This window comes from Danio rerio, chromosome 14 (assembly GCF_052040795.2).
Source record: "Danio rerio strain M-AB ecotype USA chromosome 14, GRCz13ab, whole genome shotgun sequence".
Lineage (NCBI taxonomy): Eukaryota > Metazoa > Chordata > Actinopteri > Cypriniformes > Danionidae > Danio > Danio rerio.
Genome location: NC_141034.1, coordinates 25,114,248 through 25,128,599, shown reverse-complemented (window position 1 = coordinate 25,128,599; position 14,352 = coordinate 25,114,248). Strand labels below are relative to the sequence as shown.

General features: G+C 38.8%; 2 protein-coding genes across 11 annotated transcripts in view; both read right to left on the bottom strand.

The window, feature by feature from the left end:
• Positions 1-3,496: 3,496 nt before the first annotated feature.
• Positions 3,497-10,184, bottom strand: pimr195 (Pim proto-oncogene, serine/threonine kinase, related 195). The gene is made up of 13 exons (NM_001423522.2): positions 10,009-10,184; positions 8,723-8,977; positions 8,150-8,524; positions 7,925-8,019; positions 7,727-7,777; positions 7,257-7,629; positions 6,953-7,111; positions 6,701-6,823; positions 6,272-6,366; positions 6,054-6,104; positions 5,568-5,940; positions 5,308-5,466; positions 3,497-4,134 (listed from the first exon to the last, which is right to left on the bottom strand). Exons 1-13 carry the CDS (start codon positions 10,109-10,111, stop codon positions 4,001-4,003), a joined length of 2,346 nt encoding a protein of 781 aa, NP_001410451.2. The 5' UTR covers positions 10,112-10,184; the 3' UTR covers positions 3,497-4,000.
• A 3,013-nt stretch (positions 10,185-13,197) lies between these two features.
• The window catches only part of zgc:66433, an 89,084-nt gene continuing 87,929 nt past the window's right edge, over positions 13,198-14,352 (bottom strand). For 8 of the 10 annotated variants that reach the window (XM_087280114.1, XM_087280109.1, XM_087280110.1 and 5 more), the window contains one exon: positions 13,222-14,166. In XM_087280114.1, the coding sequence (XP_087136240.1) occupies positions 14,003-14,166 (164 nt within the window). In that variant the 3' untranslated portion in view covers positions 13,222-14,002. Of the gene's footprint in view, positions 14,167-14,352 lie in introns of all 10 variants that reach the window. The other 2 variants (NM_001423521.2, NM_199273.3) reach the window with 1 other exon arrangement.

The window sequence follows — 14,352 nt, the reverse complement described above, 5'->3', positions numbered from 1 at the left end:
TCATGTGTGTCGCAGAACTGGTGTTGTTTCCGATTTCTACAAGCTCAATAACATCCACAGCAAAAAATAAAAAATAAATAAATAAAAAAATAGTCAAAAAACTGTGCCCATTAATTAGATGTGGAAGGCAAGCAGGTACGTTTTTGGGGTTGCTATGGACAACTACAAAATGTAAACATTATTAGGCTATAATGTAAATGACTTATTATTCTATCTATTTACTAAAAAATAAAGTGAAATAGGCATTTAGTAGTAGCCTAAATAGCAGCATGTTGAAATGATGTGTCAATGCGTTTTCTATTAGGCTACAATAAGAAAAGTTGTATAGTACAGTGCGTTTAATTTAGGCTATTTATTTATTTTTGTCCCTGTGCGCCGATTGGAGACGGAGTTCACTGCTGATATTCTGAGAGCTCGGGTGCTTCTCATTTCTTATTTGTGCATCCTCGTTTCCTTTCCTGGCTTTCTTTCCCGTGTTTCCACCCCACCGGGATAACGGTACGAGGGAAGGACGCAAGGAAAAGACTCTTGGACCGAGGAATCGAATCAAGTGAAAAGACACGTCTTCGTATCTTTAGCGTCACTTCAAAGCGTCTTCAATTGCACGTTTGGATTAACTGCATGTCTACATTAAAGTCATTCTCTATTCTATAATGATCAATAAAGAAACATTCATTTAATAATAAAAAGGAATAAGCCATTCAAATAAAGAGCCCAATCAGCAGATGGCGGGCGGGTGCGGTTTTAAAAATTGGTCAAAAATGTTACTGCGGATGGATGGCGGATGGATGATGAATTTTGTCATGCGGTTGCGGATGAAATAATAGCCCATCCGCGCATCTCTACCGGGTGCCTCTCCTGTCAGCTAGGAACAGGAAACTGAGGCTACAATTCACACAGGCTCACCAAAACTGGACAATAGAAGATTGGAAAAATGTTGCCTGGTCTGATGAGTCTTGATTTCAGCTGCAACATTCGAATGGTAGGGTCAGAATTTTGCGTCAACAAAATGAAAGCATGGATCCATCTAGGCTTTTATGAATGGTTCAGGCTGGTGGTGTAGGGGATATTTTCTTGGCACATTTTAGGCCCATTAGTACCAATTGAGCATTGTGTCAACGCCACAGCCCACCTGAGTATTGTTGCTAAACATGTCCATCTCTGTCATGTCCAGACTGTAAAAATAATGTAGGCCACTGCATGCATTTTTAATCACTGTTTACATTATTTTACATTAGTTTTTGAACCAAAACAAAACTGTTACACTATGTAATTTAAACTGGCAAAGAAGTCAGCCATCTGGCACACCACAATCTAGAATAATAGTTGTGAGCTGTGAGATCTGCTGTGTACAGGATTTCGATCTAACTTCTGTTTTGTCTGAATCTAATAGAAGAAAATCGTAGCTCATCCAGTCTTTAACATCTTTAATACACTCATTATGTGGACGTTACTCGTTGTGTGGGCGTTACTACTATGACAACAATCAGACGTTGGAATTTGGTTGCCATACCTGACGAATAAATGTCAGTATTTGACGTCAATATGACTTTGGTTTAAGATGTTGACCCGTTGGATTTTGGTCCTTTTCTGACAACTCAATCAAATATCAACGTCATTTAACGCCGTAATTGGACATCAAAATTTGTTTGTCCAACAAAATGTTGTCCTTAGACACTGGCTAATCACTGAATTTCGGTCACCTGACATCACAACCTAAATCTAACTAATATTAATGTTTTATGATGTTGTGTGCCGGCTGGGCAATAACTAAAGGCACTACAGAATGTTACGTTTACACACATCCACAAATTACATGTAAACGCATCAGCTTTTCACAGTGTAATACTCACTACTCATGAGAACTTTTAAAAGGTCTGCTTACAGATACTTTTACTACTAAAAAGATACTTTTACTCTACATTTTTAGGCAAGTAATGGTACTTTTAATTGAGTATGATTTTTCAGTACGCATTACACCACTCACAGCAGGTAACAAAGTTTAAATAGGTCAGGTTTTAGTTTTGTGAGAAGTTTGTAAGCGTTAAAAGAATGACACAGAATACACAGTAAGAACAGTTTATTCCCAAAAAACACAAAAATACAAAAAAATTGACAATAGTCACAAATTCACAATAGTCTGGAAAGGTAAGTCCAGACAATCCATGATCCAGAAAAGTTGGGCAGCCCTCTTGTGATTGCCATGCTAGTCTCTGTATACTGTAGGACGAACGCACCGGAGAATGCGCTTCTGCGAGAGCATTCTGAACGTCAGCTTGTGCAGACAGCGGTTCAAAATGTGCAGATCTAGGATTGGCCATGACCCACCGCTCTTTTGGGCACGATAAAGTACGAGCTGTAAAACCCGCTCTCCATCTCGGCTGGAGGGACCGGCTCGATTGCATCCATTGCCAGGAGGACAGCAATCTCCTCTCGCAAGACGGGGGCGGACAGAGGGGTTGACCCTTGTGAAATACACACCCCTGAACTTGGGGGGCCGTTTCGCGAACTGAATCGCATAGCCGAGTCTGACTGTGCGTATGAGCCACCGCGAAGGGCTGGCCCGCGCTAACCAGGCAGGCAGAGTTCTCGCTAATGGACTCATCGCTACAATCACTGACGTACCAGCAGTGGGGCAGCGCGGAGTGGGTGTGCTGATCCGGGAAGAGCGAGGGTCCCGCGGAAGAGCTGGAGGCGAGAGATTTGCTCTCACTCCGCACCCAAACTCCGGAGGGCAGGCTCACCTGGACCCACCCTTGTGCAGCCGGGCCAGCGCCTGCGCTTGGTAGCACTGGTAGGTGGCCATAGCAAGGCGGAAGCAGCCTGGCCCGCAGCCTTGTAAGCTCTGGCTCCGAAGGAGGCAGATAACTTACAGGCTTTGGACGGGAGATGAGGCGGACCCCGCCAAGAAGAGGCGCCATGCAGACAAAGATTGTCCGCAATGGCGCGCTCGACCTGAGGAATCGCTTCATACCCCCTGGCCGCTCCACCATCAAGAGTGGTGAGGGTGGAGGGACACGCAGCACGGGCAGAGAAAGGTGCCCTCCAAGACAGCGTTAGCCTACTGTGCACCTCCGGGAAGAAGGGGACGAGAGGCTCCGTAGGCTTAGCCCTCTGGTCCTCTACGTAGCACCCATCTAGTCGGTCCCGCCGCGGAGCTGGGGGATAAGCCATCTCCAACCCCACAGCCGAAGCAGCCCGGGAAAGCACGTTTCAGGATCCGTCTTGACAGCGCTCACCTGCCCAGAGGGGGCTAGCGGGTCTGGATCATCTTCGGACAATGAAAGCCCACCCTCCGATACCGTGGTGGACGTCTGGTCCCCGGTGTCATCAAACGTAAGGGCTACCATCTGGTTAGACGGATCGCTTCCTTCGTGCCCATCATCCGGGGACAGGAAACCACCGCATCCAGAAACGCACGGTCGGAGCGCCATCCTGAAAAGGATGTGCTGCACGACTGTGTTGCTCTTTTTGTGAAATTTGCAACTTTATATGCACTGCTCTGGAGGACCGGACCCAAAGAACGCCTGGCAAGGGAGAAACCCAGCTCGACCGTCTGCCGCTGCGTGTACACACTTTGGACCGGGAGACTGCTCTCGTTCGCTCGAAAATGCTGGATATCAGCAGGAGGAACCCTCATCGACTCTCTCAGAAGCGAAATGAATAGCGTTGCCTTGCTTTCTCTGTGCTTATATGCGGATTGCAATAAGCCACATGTGCGCAAGCTTACGCTGCCAACTCATTTGGCATGTCATTGGCCCGTTATATACTCTTTCTGAAACTAAACCCCCATACGTGGATTAAATACACTTATAGCATTAAAGTTCCCCATCCCAAAGGGAACAGTATACAGAGACACTATCTGCTGCACAACTTTTCTGAACTGTGGAATTTCATTTGTCTAGACTTACCTTTCCAGAATATCTTTATACAGGCAGTCCACAGTTGTTTTTCTGAAAGTGTAAAGTGCAATGTGCTATATACAGTTTGTAAATGATGATTATTCCTCTTCTGACTCCAGAGGAACTCTTGATTTTTGCTCCTGCTGAAACCATTTATGCTGCAGGACCTCCTCCATTGTGGCTCTCTCGGATGGTTCGTAAGCCAGGCAGCGTTTGATCAAATCCTGGAATTCTGTAAGGTTCATAAGAGCGCTGGTTAGTCATATTTCTCTTTATGTCCATGTGACTAACTCATTGTCAAGTTAAGGGATTGACATTTAACTTTTTTAAACACCAGCCACTGTGGTTAGTAGTTTTCCGACGTTACTAGCCACTTGTTATTTTCACTAGCCATAATTTTGTTGTTGGGGAAAATATATTTTACATGCATAAATTTGACTAAGGCATGCTGAAATGACTTGATTTAAATGATGTGTTATGTCCACATGCCTTCTTTCCTTTTTTTTTTTTTACATGAGTTTTAGGGCTCAACACTAAGGACTTTTCCCTGGCCACACCAAACTGATTATTTCCTTGCCACAAATTTAAAAAAAGGTGTCAAAAATAGTTAAGTATAGCTCTGTACATGCACTTTTATTCAACAAAAATAATCTTAAAAAACAATTGGGATTTTAAAAATTACTTTCATTTATCTAAAACTTTACATAGTAGCTTGTCCAGACTAAGGGTCCCAGACCATCAGGTAACAACAGATAAATGGAGAGTTAATCTCTTTTTAAAACAATGTTATTGTAAAGGATAATAATTAAACCATATTATCAACAATAACTGCAAGCAAAAGAAAGAAGATAGAAAAACATTCTGATCACGTGCACACTGTTAACGCTAGGCCCATTAAAAATCTGTTTAAAGAATGGTAAAAGCGAAAGTGCCAACTGCTGCTGCTTACAAACGATCTGGATCTCTGAAAGCAGCAGGACTGTGGGTGCATGAACACAGCTTTTTTGCATTTCAAAGAGAAATGATTGCCCCAGTTGCATTTCCAGGCACGGTTGTCTTGCGCAAAGAAACGAGCTTTTAAGCACTTGTGCTCTTCACATCAGCTGTGCATCGCTCACAACATCAGCGCCTCACCGTTCGCCTGATCATCCTCTCATTCGGTATTCACCTACTTTCTTTTGTTTGCACGAACAGTTATCAAACTTGCTGCTTCTCGCTTCTAAGATCACATTTGTGTGCATATTGACAAACAATCTAAAAACTAACATTCTAATCTTTAGGGACGAGGGCTGTCGGGTGTTAATGTCAAGCCCTGGTCAAGTTCAAGAAATATTTAACATGTTGTGCAAAAGATTGTGCTGATGTTTTACAACAATATTATTGTCATTATGTCGTTGGTACTCACCTGCGGATACTTTGGAGTGAAAAGTCAGATTGTGCACTTCAGCTGTAGTGGCCGGATATTTGCAGACCATCCCGTACATCATTATGCCCAGAGACCAGACGGTTAATGATTCCGCATCATACTTCAAATCCACGAAGAATTCAGGTGGGCAGGCAAATCCTGTTCATCAAAAATATATATTAAGATTAGACAAAGACATCATTTACAAAAATGAAGCTAACATGTCATTAGGGGAATGGTAACACAAAAATCCAACTCACCTATGAATTGACCATTATAGTCATCTTTGACTATGTCACCGCAGCCAAAGTCGATTAGTTTGACTTGGTTTGTCTCAGTGTTGATCACATAGTTGTCCAGCTTGATGTCACGATGTAAGACACCTTGGTCTAGACAGTGCTTCGCTCCAAGCACCGCTTGGTACATCAAGCTCCGTGCCTGAGATTCACTAGGCTTTTCCTTAACGAAAAACTTGAAGAGCTCTTTGGAAGGTTGAGAGTATTCCATGACGAGGATGAATTGATCTGGCTCTTCAAACCAGTCCAGCATGTGCACGATGTATGGACTCAGAGGAGGTTGATTTAGCTGCAGGTTTAGAGCCACTTCCACGAACAGTGGCTTGGAAACCCCGGGCTGGAGAAAACAGGTCAACAAATGATTAGCTGACTTTAAACATCACATTCACTTGTATTTAGGATATATTATTTGGATTTAATTATTTCATAATATGGGGTTTTCCCACTTACAACTATGATATACCGGTCTGTCTCTCTCTTCATTATAAATTTGATGGCGACCTGCAAATAAAAGAGAAAAATACAGTTTTTAATCATAATATATTGATGGAAAATTTATCAACTGGAAAAATGAAACCTTCATTGACTCTGGAAATGACCAAATGGCAAAAATGAAAGCACTGATCAACATGGTACACAGTTGGTGAACACAGCAAGAGAGATTCTACCTGTTTGCCATCAGATTTCCGGATCCCTTTGCACACTCTGCCGAAGAATCCTTTTCCAATTTCCTCTTCCACTTCATAAAGCTCAGAAAGTGGAACTGCAAAAATGTGACAAAGTAAAATGTTAGTATATTAGATACACGGGTTTCAGTTCTTCCAAAGTCTGATTTGCCTTATAGACCATTTCAATGTGGTGATGTCACTGGCCCATGAACATTTCCTGCTTACAGTAATATCAAACTATTTCATAACTGTAACAAGAGGCAATTCAATCATAATTCAATGTTAAAACAGCAATCATAATGTTATTTGTCAGTATGTGGCTCTTTTTAGATTCTTAGAAGCTATAGAAATTTAAAATGTAAAACAGGAAATACTTTAGAACTATTGTTATTGTTTACATCCCTCAAAATGGTCTATAAGTCATATTACCTGTCTTCGGTGTTGGTCCTGGAATTTGTTCCTGCTGAAACCATTCATGCTGCAGGACCTCCTCCATAGTGGCTCTCTCAGATGGTTCATAAGCCAGGCAGCGTTTGATCAAATCCTGGAATTCTGTAAGGTGTCACAAGCATGCTGGTTAGTCACATATGTCTTTCTGACAAACTGTTGTAAAATATGTAGCATGTGTTTGGCAAATGATTGTACTGTATGTGTTCAAAAATATTAGTACTATTCACTCACCCGCGGATACTTGGGCATCAAAAGTCAGATTGTGCACTTCAGCTGTACTGGCCGGATATTTGCAGACCATCCCGTACATCATTATGCCCAGAGACCAGACAGTTAATGATTCCGCATCATACTTTAAATCCACAAAGTATTCAGGTGGGCAGGCAAATCCTGTTTATCAAAAAATGTATATTCATATTAGACAAAGACAAAAAGTCAGCAAAAGTTACAAAAGTCAGCAGTCACTTTTTTAAATAAAATACTAAAATCACATCTCACTAACATGTCATGAGGCTGATATTAAGACAAAACTCACCTATGAATTGACCATTATAGTCATCTTTGACTATGTCACCGCAGCCAAAGTCAATTAGTTTGACTTGGTTTGTCTCAGTGTTGATCACGTAGTTGTCCAGCTTGATGTCACGGTGTAAGACACCTCTGTCTAGACAGTGCTTTGCTCCAAGCACCGCTTGGTACATCAAGCTACGTGCCTGAGATTCACTAGGCTTTTCCTTAACGAAAAACTTGAAGAGCTCTTTGGAAGGTTGAGAGTATTCCAGGATGAGGATGAATTGATCTGGCTCTTCAAACCAGTCCAGCATGTGCACGATGTATGGACTCAGAGGAGGTTGATTTAGCAGCAGGTTTAGAGCCACTTCCACGAACAGTGGCTCGGCAACACCGGGCTGGAGAAAACAGGTCAACAAATGATTAGTTTTATTTCTGTTTGACATGTCACTTGTATTTGAAATATATTCTGCATCATGTGCATTGCTGACTTACAATGGTGATATACCGGTCTGTCTCCCGCTTCGCTGTAAACTTGATGGCGACCTGCCAGGAAAAAAAGCAGCAATTACATTTTTAAGCCCACTGGATGGTATAAACTGGAAAAATGAACCCTTTATTGACTCTGAAAAATGGCAAAAATGAAAGCACTGATCTCTTTACAGTTGGTGAACACAGCAAGAGAGATTCTACCTGTTTGCCATCAGATTTCCGGATCCCTTTGCACACTCTGCCGAAGAATCCTTTTCCAATTTCCTCTTCTACTTCATAAAGCTCAGAAAGTGGAACTGCAAAAGAACAAGTCAATACAGGTGTAATGGGTTGAGAGTAGTGTATGACAGCAAAAAAAATAAAATAGACAGACTTTCTTAAATCTAGTCTAATGTATGGACGAACAATAATTGGTCAAATACTCACGGGTACATGGTCCTGGATTGGAAACCGTTCTCAGCCAAGTTGGATTTCCAATACATTTTTGCTTGAGAGTAGGACCTGGAAATGTTGATGGGGCTGGAGGATCATTCAGATTCTGCAAGCCCTTCAGCAGAAGGTCACATTCTTCTAGAAGTGTTTTCTCAGGAACATCTGGATCTCGATCTGGGATGGATAGACCGGATTGCAGATCTTCCAGGGGATCTCTCAGAGTCAATGGCTCAAAAATAGAAATATTGTTGTCGAGCTGTGGAGCCATTTTGTTGTTCTTCTTGTGCGATGTTGATGCACGTTTTACAGCTCGCCACCTTCTTTTGAAGAAGGCGCTGATTTTGTTCATCTTTGATTTTGTTTGTTTCTCTGAAAATGCAAGAAGCAGAAACTAAAGTGTTAAAAAGTCCCTACAGATGTTAAAATTTAAAACTTCAAAGGTCAGATCCTTAAAACAAACACATTTATGATCCCAGAACTAACAAACCTACTTAATAAAAACCTAATGAATAGTTAATAAAGTCAAATGACAGAAACAGGACAGAAATAAAATGACACTAGACCCACCTTCAGCCTCGGGATAAGCTGTATTTGTGTCAGAAGTTGTTGGATTGACACTAGATGGACCCGATTGAGTATCAGTATGATCCTGTACAGCCGTGTACTGGAGGCCGGATGGGCCTGGCTGTGGATCATATAAATCCATGTCGGACGTAGGCTGTGGTGTAGACACTACATTGCCTCGTCGACGACCTTTTACTGTCAGAAAAATATTTCTGAACAGCGCAGGGAAGATGTTCTTCCTGCTTTCTGGTTGTTTCTCTGAAAGAAAAAAAAGAAATACATTTTAGAAAAAAGATTGACCTTTATCAAATGTAAATAACTAAAGATTTTACTTTAAACTTAAATATATGTATTGCCCTATGTGGTATTGCCCTATGCTATATAAAAAACCATGATCATCAATATTTTTGAGTTATTCGATACACTCAAACATATGCTGCAGGAATAATAATGTTCAGCTACATCCCCAATTCATAATTTAATGTCATTTATATAGCAACATGCAATTTTAAAAGTAATCCTAATGACTTTTATTTATTTTAGTTTTTGAGAGTGATCAAGCGATTTGGCCATGTAAATGTGCTCATTTCTATCAAGCTCATAAGACTGATTTACACTTTGATGGAACTTTTTTTATTGTTGTTAATAAAAATGTATTTACATCTGAATCGCAGCTCTCTCTACTGCTACAGTCAACTCAATTACGCACACACTACTGGCCAAGTATAATCAGAGAATGTACATTTTTTTTGTCATCATTACATTTGTGACAAGCTTATCCAAACGACACGGGTGCAAACTCATAGAAGAAAAAGGTTATTAGCTACAGATGTGCAAGGTTCATTGCTGGTTCTTTCCATTTCACTCAAAAAAAAGAGTCATATTGTATTTTATTATTTACACTTTCACTAACAAATATTTCTTTACCATAATCAATCTTCGTCATAACAACCAAAAGTTGATTTATTTTAAGTATTTTAGCTGTTTAAACGAGCAAGCAGGTTTATTTTGGAATAAAGACTTCAATACATCTGTGATAAGTAACTAAATTAATTAAAAAACGACACTAACACACATACAAATTCTGGACTCTAAACCAACACATGTAGGTACATAAGTTACTTATATGGACGTATATTACATTACCCTGCATTTTACATTCCCCTTTATTCACAGTGAAATAAACGCTAGAAATGTTTCTAAACTATCTAAAAAATCAATATGAGAATTCACCACACAATTGCTGGAAATGGGCGCTAATTGTGCTTGAAAATATCCAAAAAGTGTACCTGCTGAGTTGTTCTCCATTGAGGTAGAGTTGGGGAGAGTACTCGTGCTGAGAATAAATCGTTGTGAATCGCAAAGTGTCATAAATGAAGATTCAGTGTTCATTAAAACGCAAACGTTTTCAATTTCACCACTTCTTTCATTAAACAAGTCACAAATGCTGCAAGTGCTGTAACAACGTGGAATATGTTGTGCGCCGTGACGTTTTTAGAACTCGTTCGAATTCTGTCTTAAAGGTACAGTACGCTATTATCAGTGGATTTAAACAAGCACAAAACACACTTGTATTCAGTCAGGTACATATGATATGATAGAAATTTGAATCATAGAAATATTGAATATCTTTAAAAAATGTGTAGCCTATGATAAAGTAGAATATATATTTAATTCTTAAGCACAAATCAAGTCACACATACTGATTAACCTATATAATTTAGGGAACAAATAAATTAAAAAAGTGTTTGTTTAACATAATACAGTAGCTATTGGACTGATATTGATCAGCTAAAATTCAGCACACCAGGGGTGATTTTATGATAAAAATAAATAAATAAATAAATAATATATATAAAAGCATAAGCCTAATATTACATTCATAAGTTGTAATGTAATAGTAATACACTTTACTAGTGTATTTTAGTAATACAATAATACTAAAAAGTTTATCTAATATGCTACGGTTGTATGCTGCAGCCATTTGAATGAGCCAAATAGGCTCAACACACCTGTGTACAGTAGTACAAACCACTTTCTATATTCAAGTGCATTTTTTGTTTCCATATAAGGCCAGTCAATAACTAAAACTAGAAATATTTTTTGAATAAATGGCATAAATAGGCTTATTTACATAGTTCATGATCTGAATAATAATAATATTAATATGATATAAATATAATATAAATACAATAATATTTAATACAAGACAATATGATGTTTTAATCTCTGTCAGTGACTCTGAGTGTTAAAACGAGTAGCATTAAGTGGTTCTGTCACTGTTTAATCCTTTATGTGCTTGACTCTATGGGATAGTTAACGCCACATGCACTGTAATGTGTGTTATATAGGTAGTTCATTTTCAAATAAAAATAGTGAAATGTTCGTTAAGAGTTACATTTTTTCACTGGAGGAAACAGCTGTGCTGATGAGGTGAATGCAACCCGCTGCTCCTCCATGACACTGGGGTACAAGTGATACAAGTGTATCTATAGAACTGCAAATAAGCAGTTTTTATATCCAATTTAAAGGGAAATGAGGTAATAATTTAGTCTACGGTTTATAAACTAATTGCAAATGTTTTAAGGCGGCTGAGTAGAAATATAAAGGGGCGACAGCACCCCTAAAATAGGCCTAGCAACACCATGACTGAAGCAATGATAGCTGCATTTGTAGTATTTATAAGATAGATAGTATTTGTCAGTACACTGGAAAAAAAATATTTGCTTCATTTATTTAAATGTAATGATTTTTTTGCATAATTTTATTAGAGCTTAGAACTTAATTTATATGACTGTTGAAATTAAATTTTTAACAAACTTAACTTAATTTTTCCCATTTCTCTCATTATTTTATGTATGATCTACATATCCCAAAAAGATATAGCATTTTGTATTGAAACCTAAAAAAATCCTCAACAGTTACGTTTTCTTCACAAACACATCAACAGACCCACAAGTATTGTAAAAGTGCCATTTTAAAAACATGCTTTTGGAGAACCGGGAACATTTGAAGAGTAAAACTTAACCAAAGGCACTCAGCTAAATCCCACTACCATCCACAATGTGTGGTTTTTAGACCAGTAAGCTTACCTTGAGATCGTAGACTTTGGAGGAGATGTTCTTGATAACATCCTTGAACTCAAAGAAGATCTTTTGAAAGTCCTCAATGGTGTATTGAAGATTCTTTGGATAGCTTTCTTCAAATGCATAAAAGAGGCCCAAGATTGGTGCAAGAACCTGCAAAAATACTAAAGAAGGTTCTGCTCCCTCTAAGGTATAGGTCTCAAACTGGATTCTTGGATGGCCACAGCTCTGCAGCTTTGCTCCAACCCAAATCCATCAACTAATTAGGTGTTCAAGATTACTAGAGACTATTAAGCGGGTGTGATTTGAAGGTGGTTGGAGCTAAACTATGCAGAGCTGCGGCCCTCCAGGAATTGAGTTTGAGACCACTGCTTTATGACTATTCCAGCTTTCTGTGACCTTCATCTTTGCTGACCACAAAGATGTTGAGAACCAGTGAACTGAGGTCCTCTTGAGTGCTCGTGAAATGGTCGGCATCATAAACCTGTCAAATATACCAGAAAGAATTCAAACTGATTTGTATTCGCTAATGTGAAGAATCCACACTGAAAAAAATGATTCAAAGAGGATTCCTCAGATTTACTTTTGGATTTCCCTTTTACTTTTAAGTAAAGTGGTTGTAAACAATTCATTTGGGCTGAATTAAAAACAAACATGTTAAGTTGAACATCATTACATCATTCTTTTCAGTTCACAGAGTTTGCACACTAAGTGGCAAGTTTATTCCTACACTGTAAAAAATGCTGGGTTCCACATTATTTCCTATTGTTGTCCCAACACAATTCAATTCATTTAACATAATCCTTTTTAAAAATGTATGTGGAAACAAAAAAAACAAAAAAAAAAAAACAAGTACTATACAAGTAAATTGTCCCCCAAAAAGATTTGTGTAGGTTCAACTTATATCAAGTAGTTTGAACAAGCAACAAACATCATTTTTTGAGTGGAATTAAAGGGATAGTTCATCCAAAAATGAAAATTCTGCCATCATTTAAGTTGCTCTTCTTTTACTCGTTCCAAACCCTTGTTGTTGTACTGACACCAAAAAAAGGTACTATGAAAAAAATCTGGAAACGTCCAAACATTCTAAATTTGGAGTGTGTCTATTGTGGGGTGGAAGCTTGTTTCAGTATTTTGGGGCGATAACAGCCCGATCCTCACTTTACTTATACCAGGATAAGCTGATCCCAAAGAACCCATTTTCTTTTGAGGTTACAGGTTTCATATATTCATATCATATAATATACGGTTTTTGTTTTTATACTCTCAAGATCATTCCGCATAAATCTAAATAACCAACAGGCCAACTTTAATGCAGAAGAAGTGCAAATGAATGAAAACTGAAGATAAAAGTGTATCGACACAAAAAAGTAAAATCTGACTGAAATGATCTGTGCTGGATCAAACGAACATGGCTTCAGTTTATGATCTGATTTTTATTGTACTTCACATTTTTATGTACAAGTCACAAAACTGTGCATGTAAATACAAAAATACATAAAACATACAAGAGTGAGATAAATAAATACAAAGACACCTTCGGCTGCGTTCAGGATAACTGTGTTACTGGAAAGACTATAATATAACATAGCAGAGTTACTTAGTAAAGAGCAGTGAAGGTTTTCCTCTCACGGTCGTAAATAAAAACACAGCTTTGATGGCGGCTCATCGGTTTCTTGTTTGTTTGCAAAAATCATTCACTTCGACCGTCCTCATATCAAAGCATTTCAAACCCTCTCCTTTACGAAACGAAAATGTGTTTTGCTGCAAACCAAATCATTACACAAATATGATGTATCCTTTGTGATGTCGTAAAAAAACACACAAGTGACACCACACGGCTCTAAGAAATAGTTCACCCAAAAATACTATTGACACACTATTTACTCATCCTCAAGTGCTTTCAAACCATTATAGCTTTCTTTCTTCTGTTGAACAAATAATAAGTTATTTTGAAGAAAACTTCTATCCATTGACTTTCATAGTAGGAAAACATATGAAACTCATCATTTTTCAAAGTACTTTTGTGTTTAACAGAAGAAACTCATAAAGGTTTGAAACAAGTAAAGGGTGAGCAAACGATTTTTAGTTTCAAGTGAACTACCCCTTCAAGTGCAATTAGGCTGTGTGTCATGTTACTGCTTATGTCTATTGTTTATGTAAATATTGAGAAGAAGTCCATATGCTAGCTGGCCTTTTATTGGACGATCTGTGGCATCTCACTCCAAGCTTTGGCTTTCTTCTTAGCGAGGGCCAGCCAGGGCGGCTCGTCCTGGGCCAGAGGTGCAGTGGACGGGCTACTGATCCTCTTACTTTCCTTCTCCACCATGGATGTGTTGGAGAGCTCAAGAGAGCAGAACACTGGTCGAGCAAAAAAAAGAAGAAGAAGAAGAAAAAAAAAGTTATTATTTCATATTATTTAAGATGTAATGAGAGATACATATATATTGACAGCCAAACGTTTGAATTGTTCAATCTTTCTCCCATTTATTGGATTTAAAAATACAGCAAAAAGTGAAATATCGTGAAATATTAGTGCAATTTCAA

Excerpts from the sequence above, each read along its gene's own strand:
- pimr195 (NM_001423522.2), bottom strand. The coding sequence starts at position 10,111 with ATGAACACTGAATCTTCATTTATGACACTTTGCGATTCACAACGATTT. Across the intron at positions 8,978-10,008 it reads AATGGAGAACAACTCAGCAG|AGAAACAACCAGAAAGCAGG; the intron begins GTACACTTTTTG and ends TTTTTCTTTCAG. Across the intron at positions 5,941-6,053 it reads CAGACCGGTATATCATAGTT|CCCGGGGTTTCCAAGCCACT; the intron begins GTAAGTGGGAAA and ends TGTTTTCTCCAG.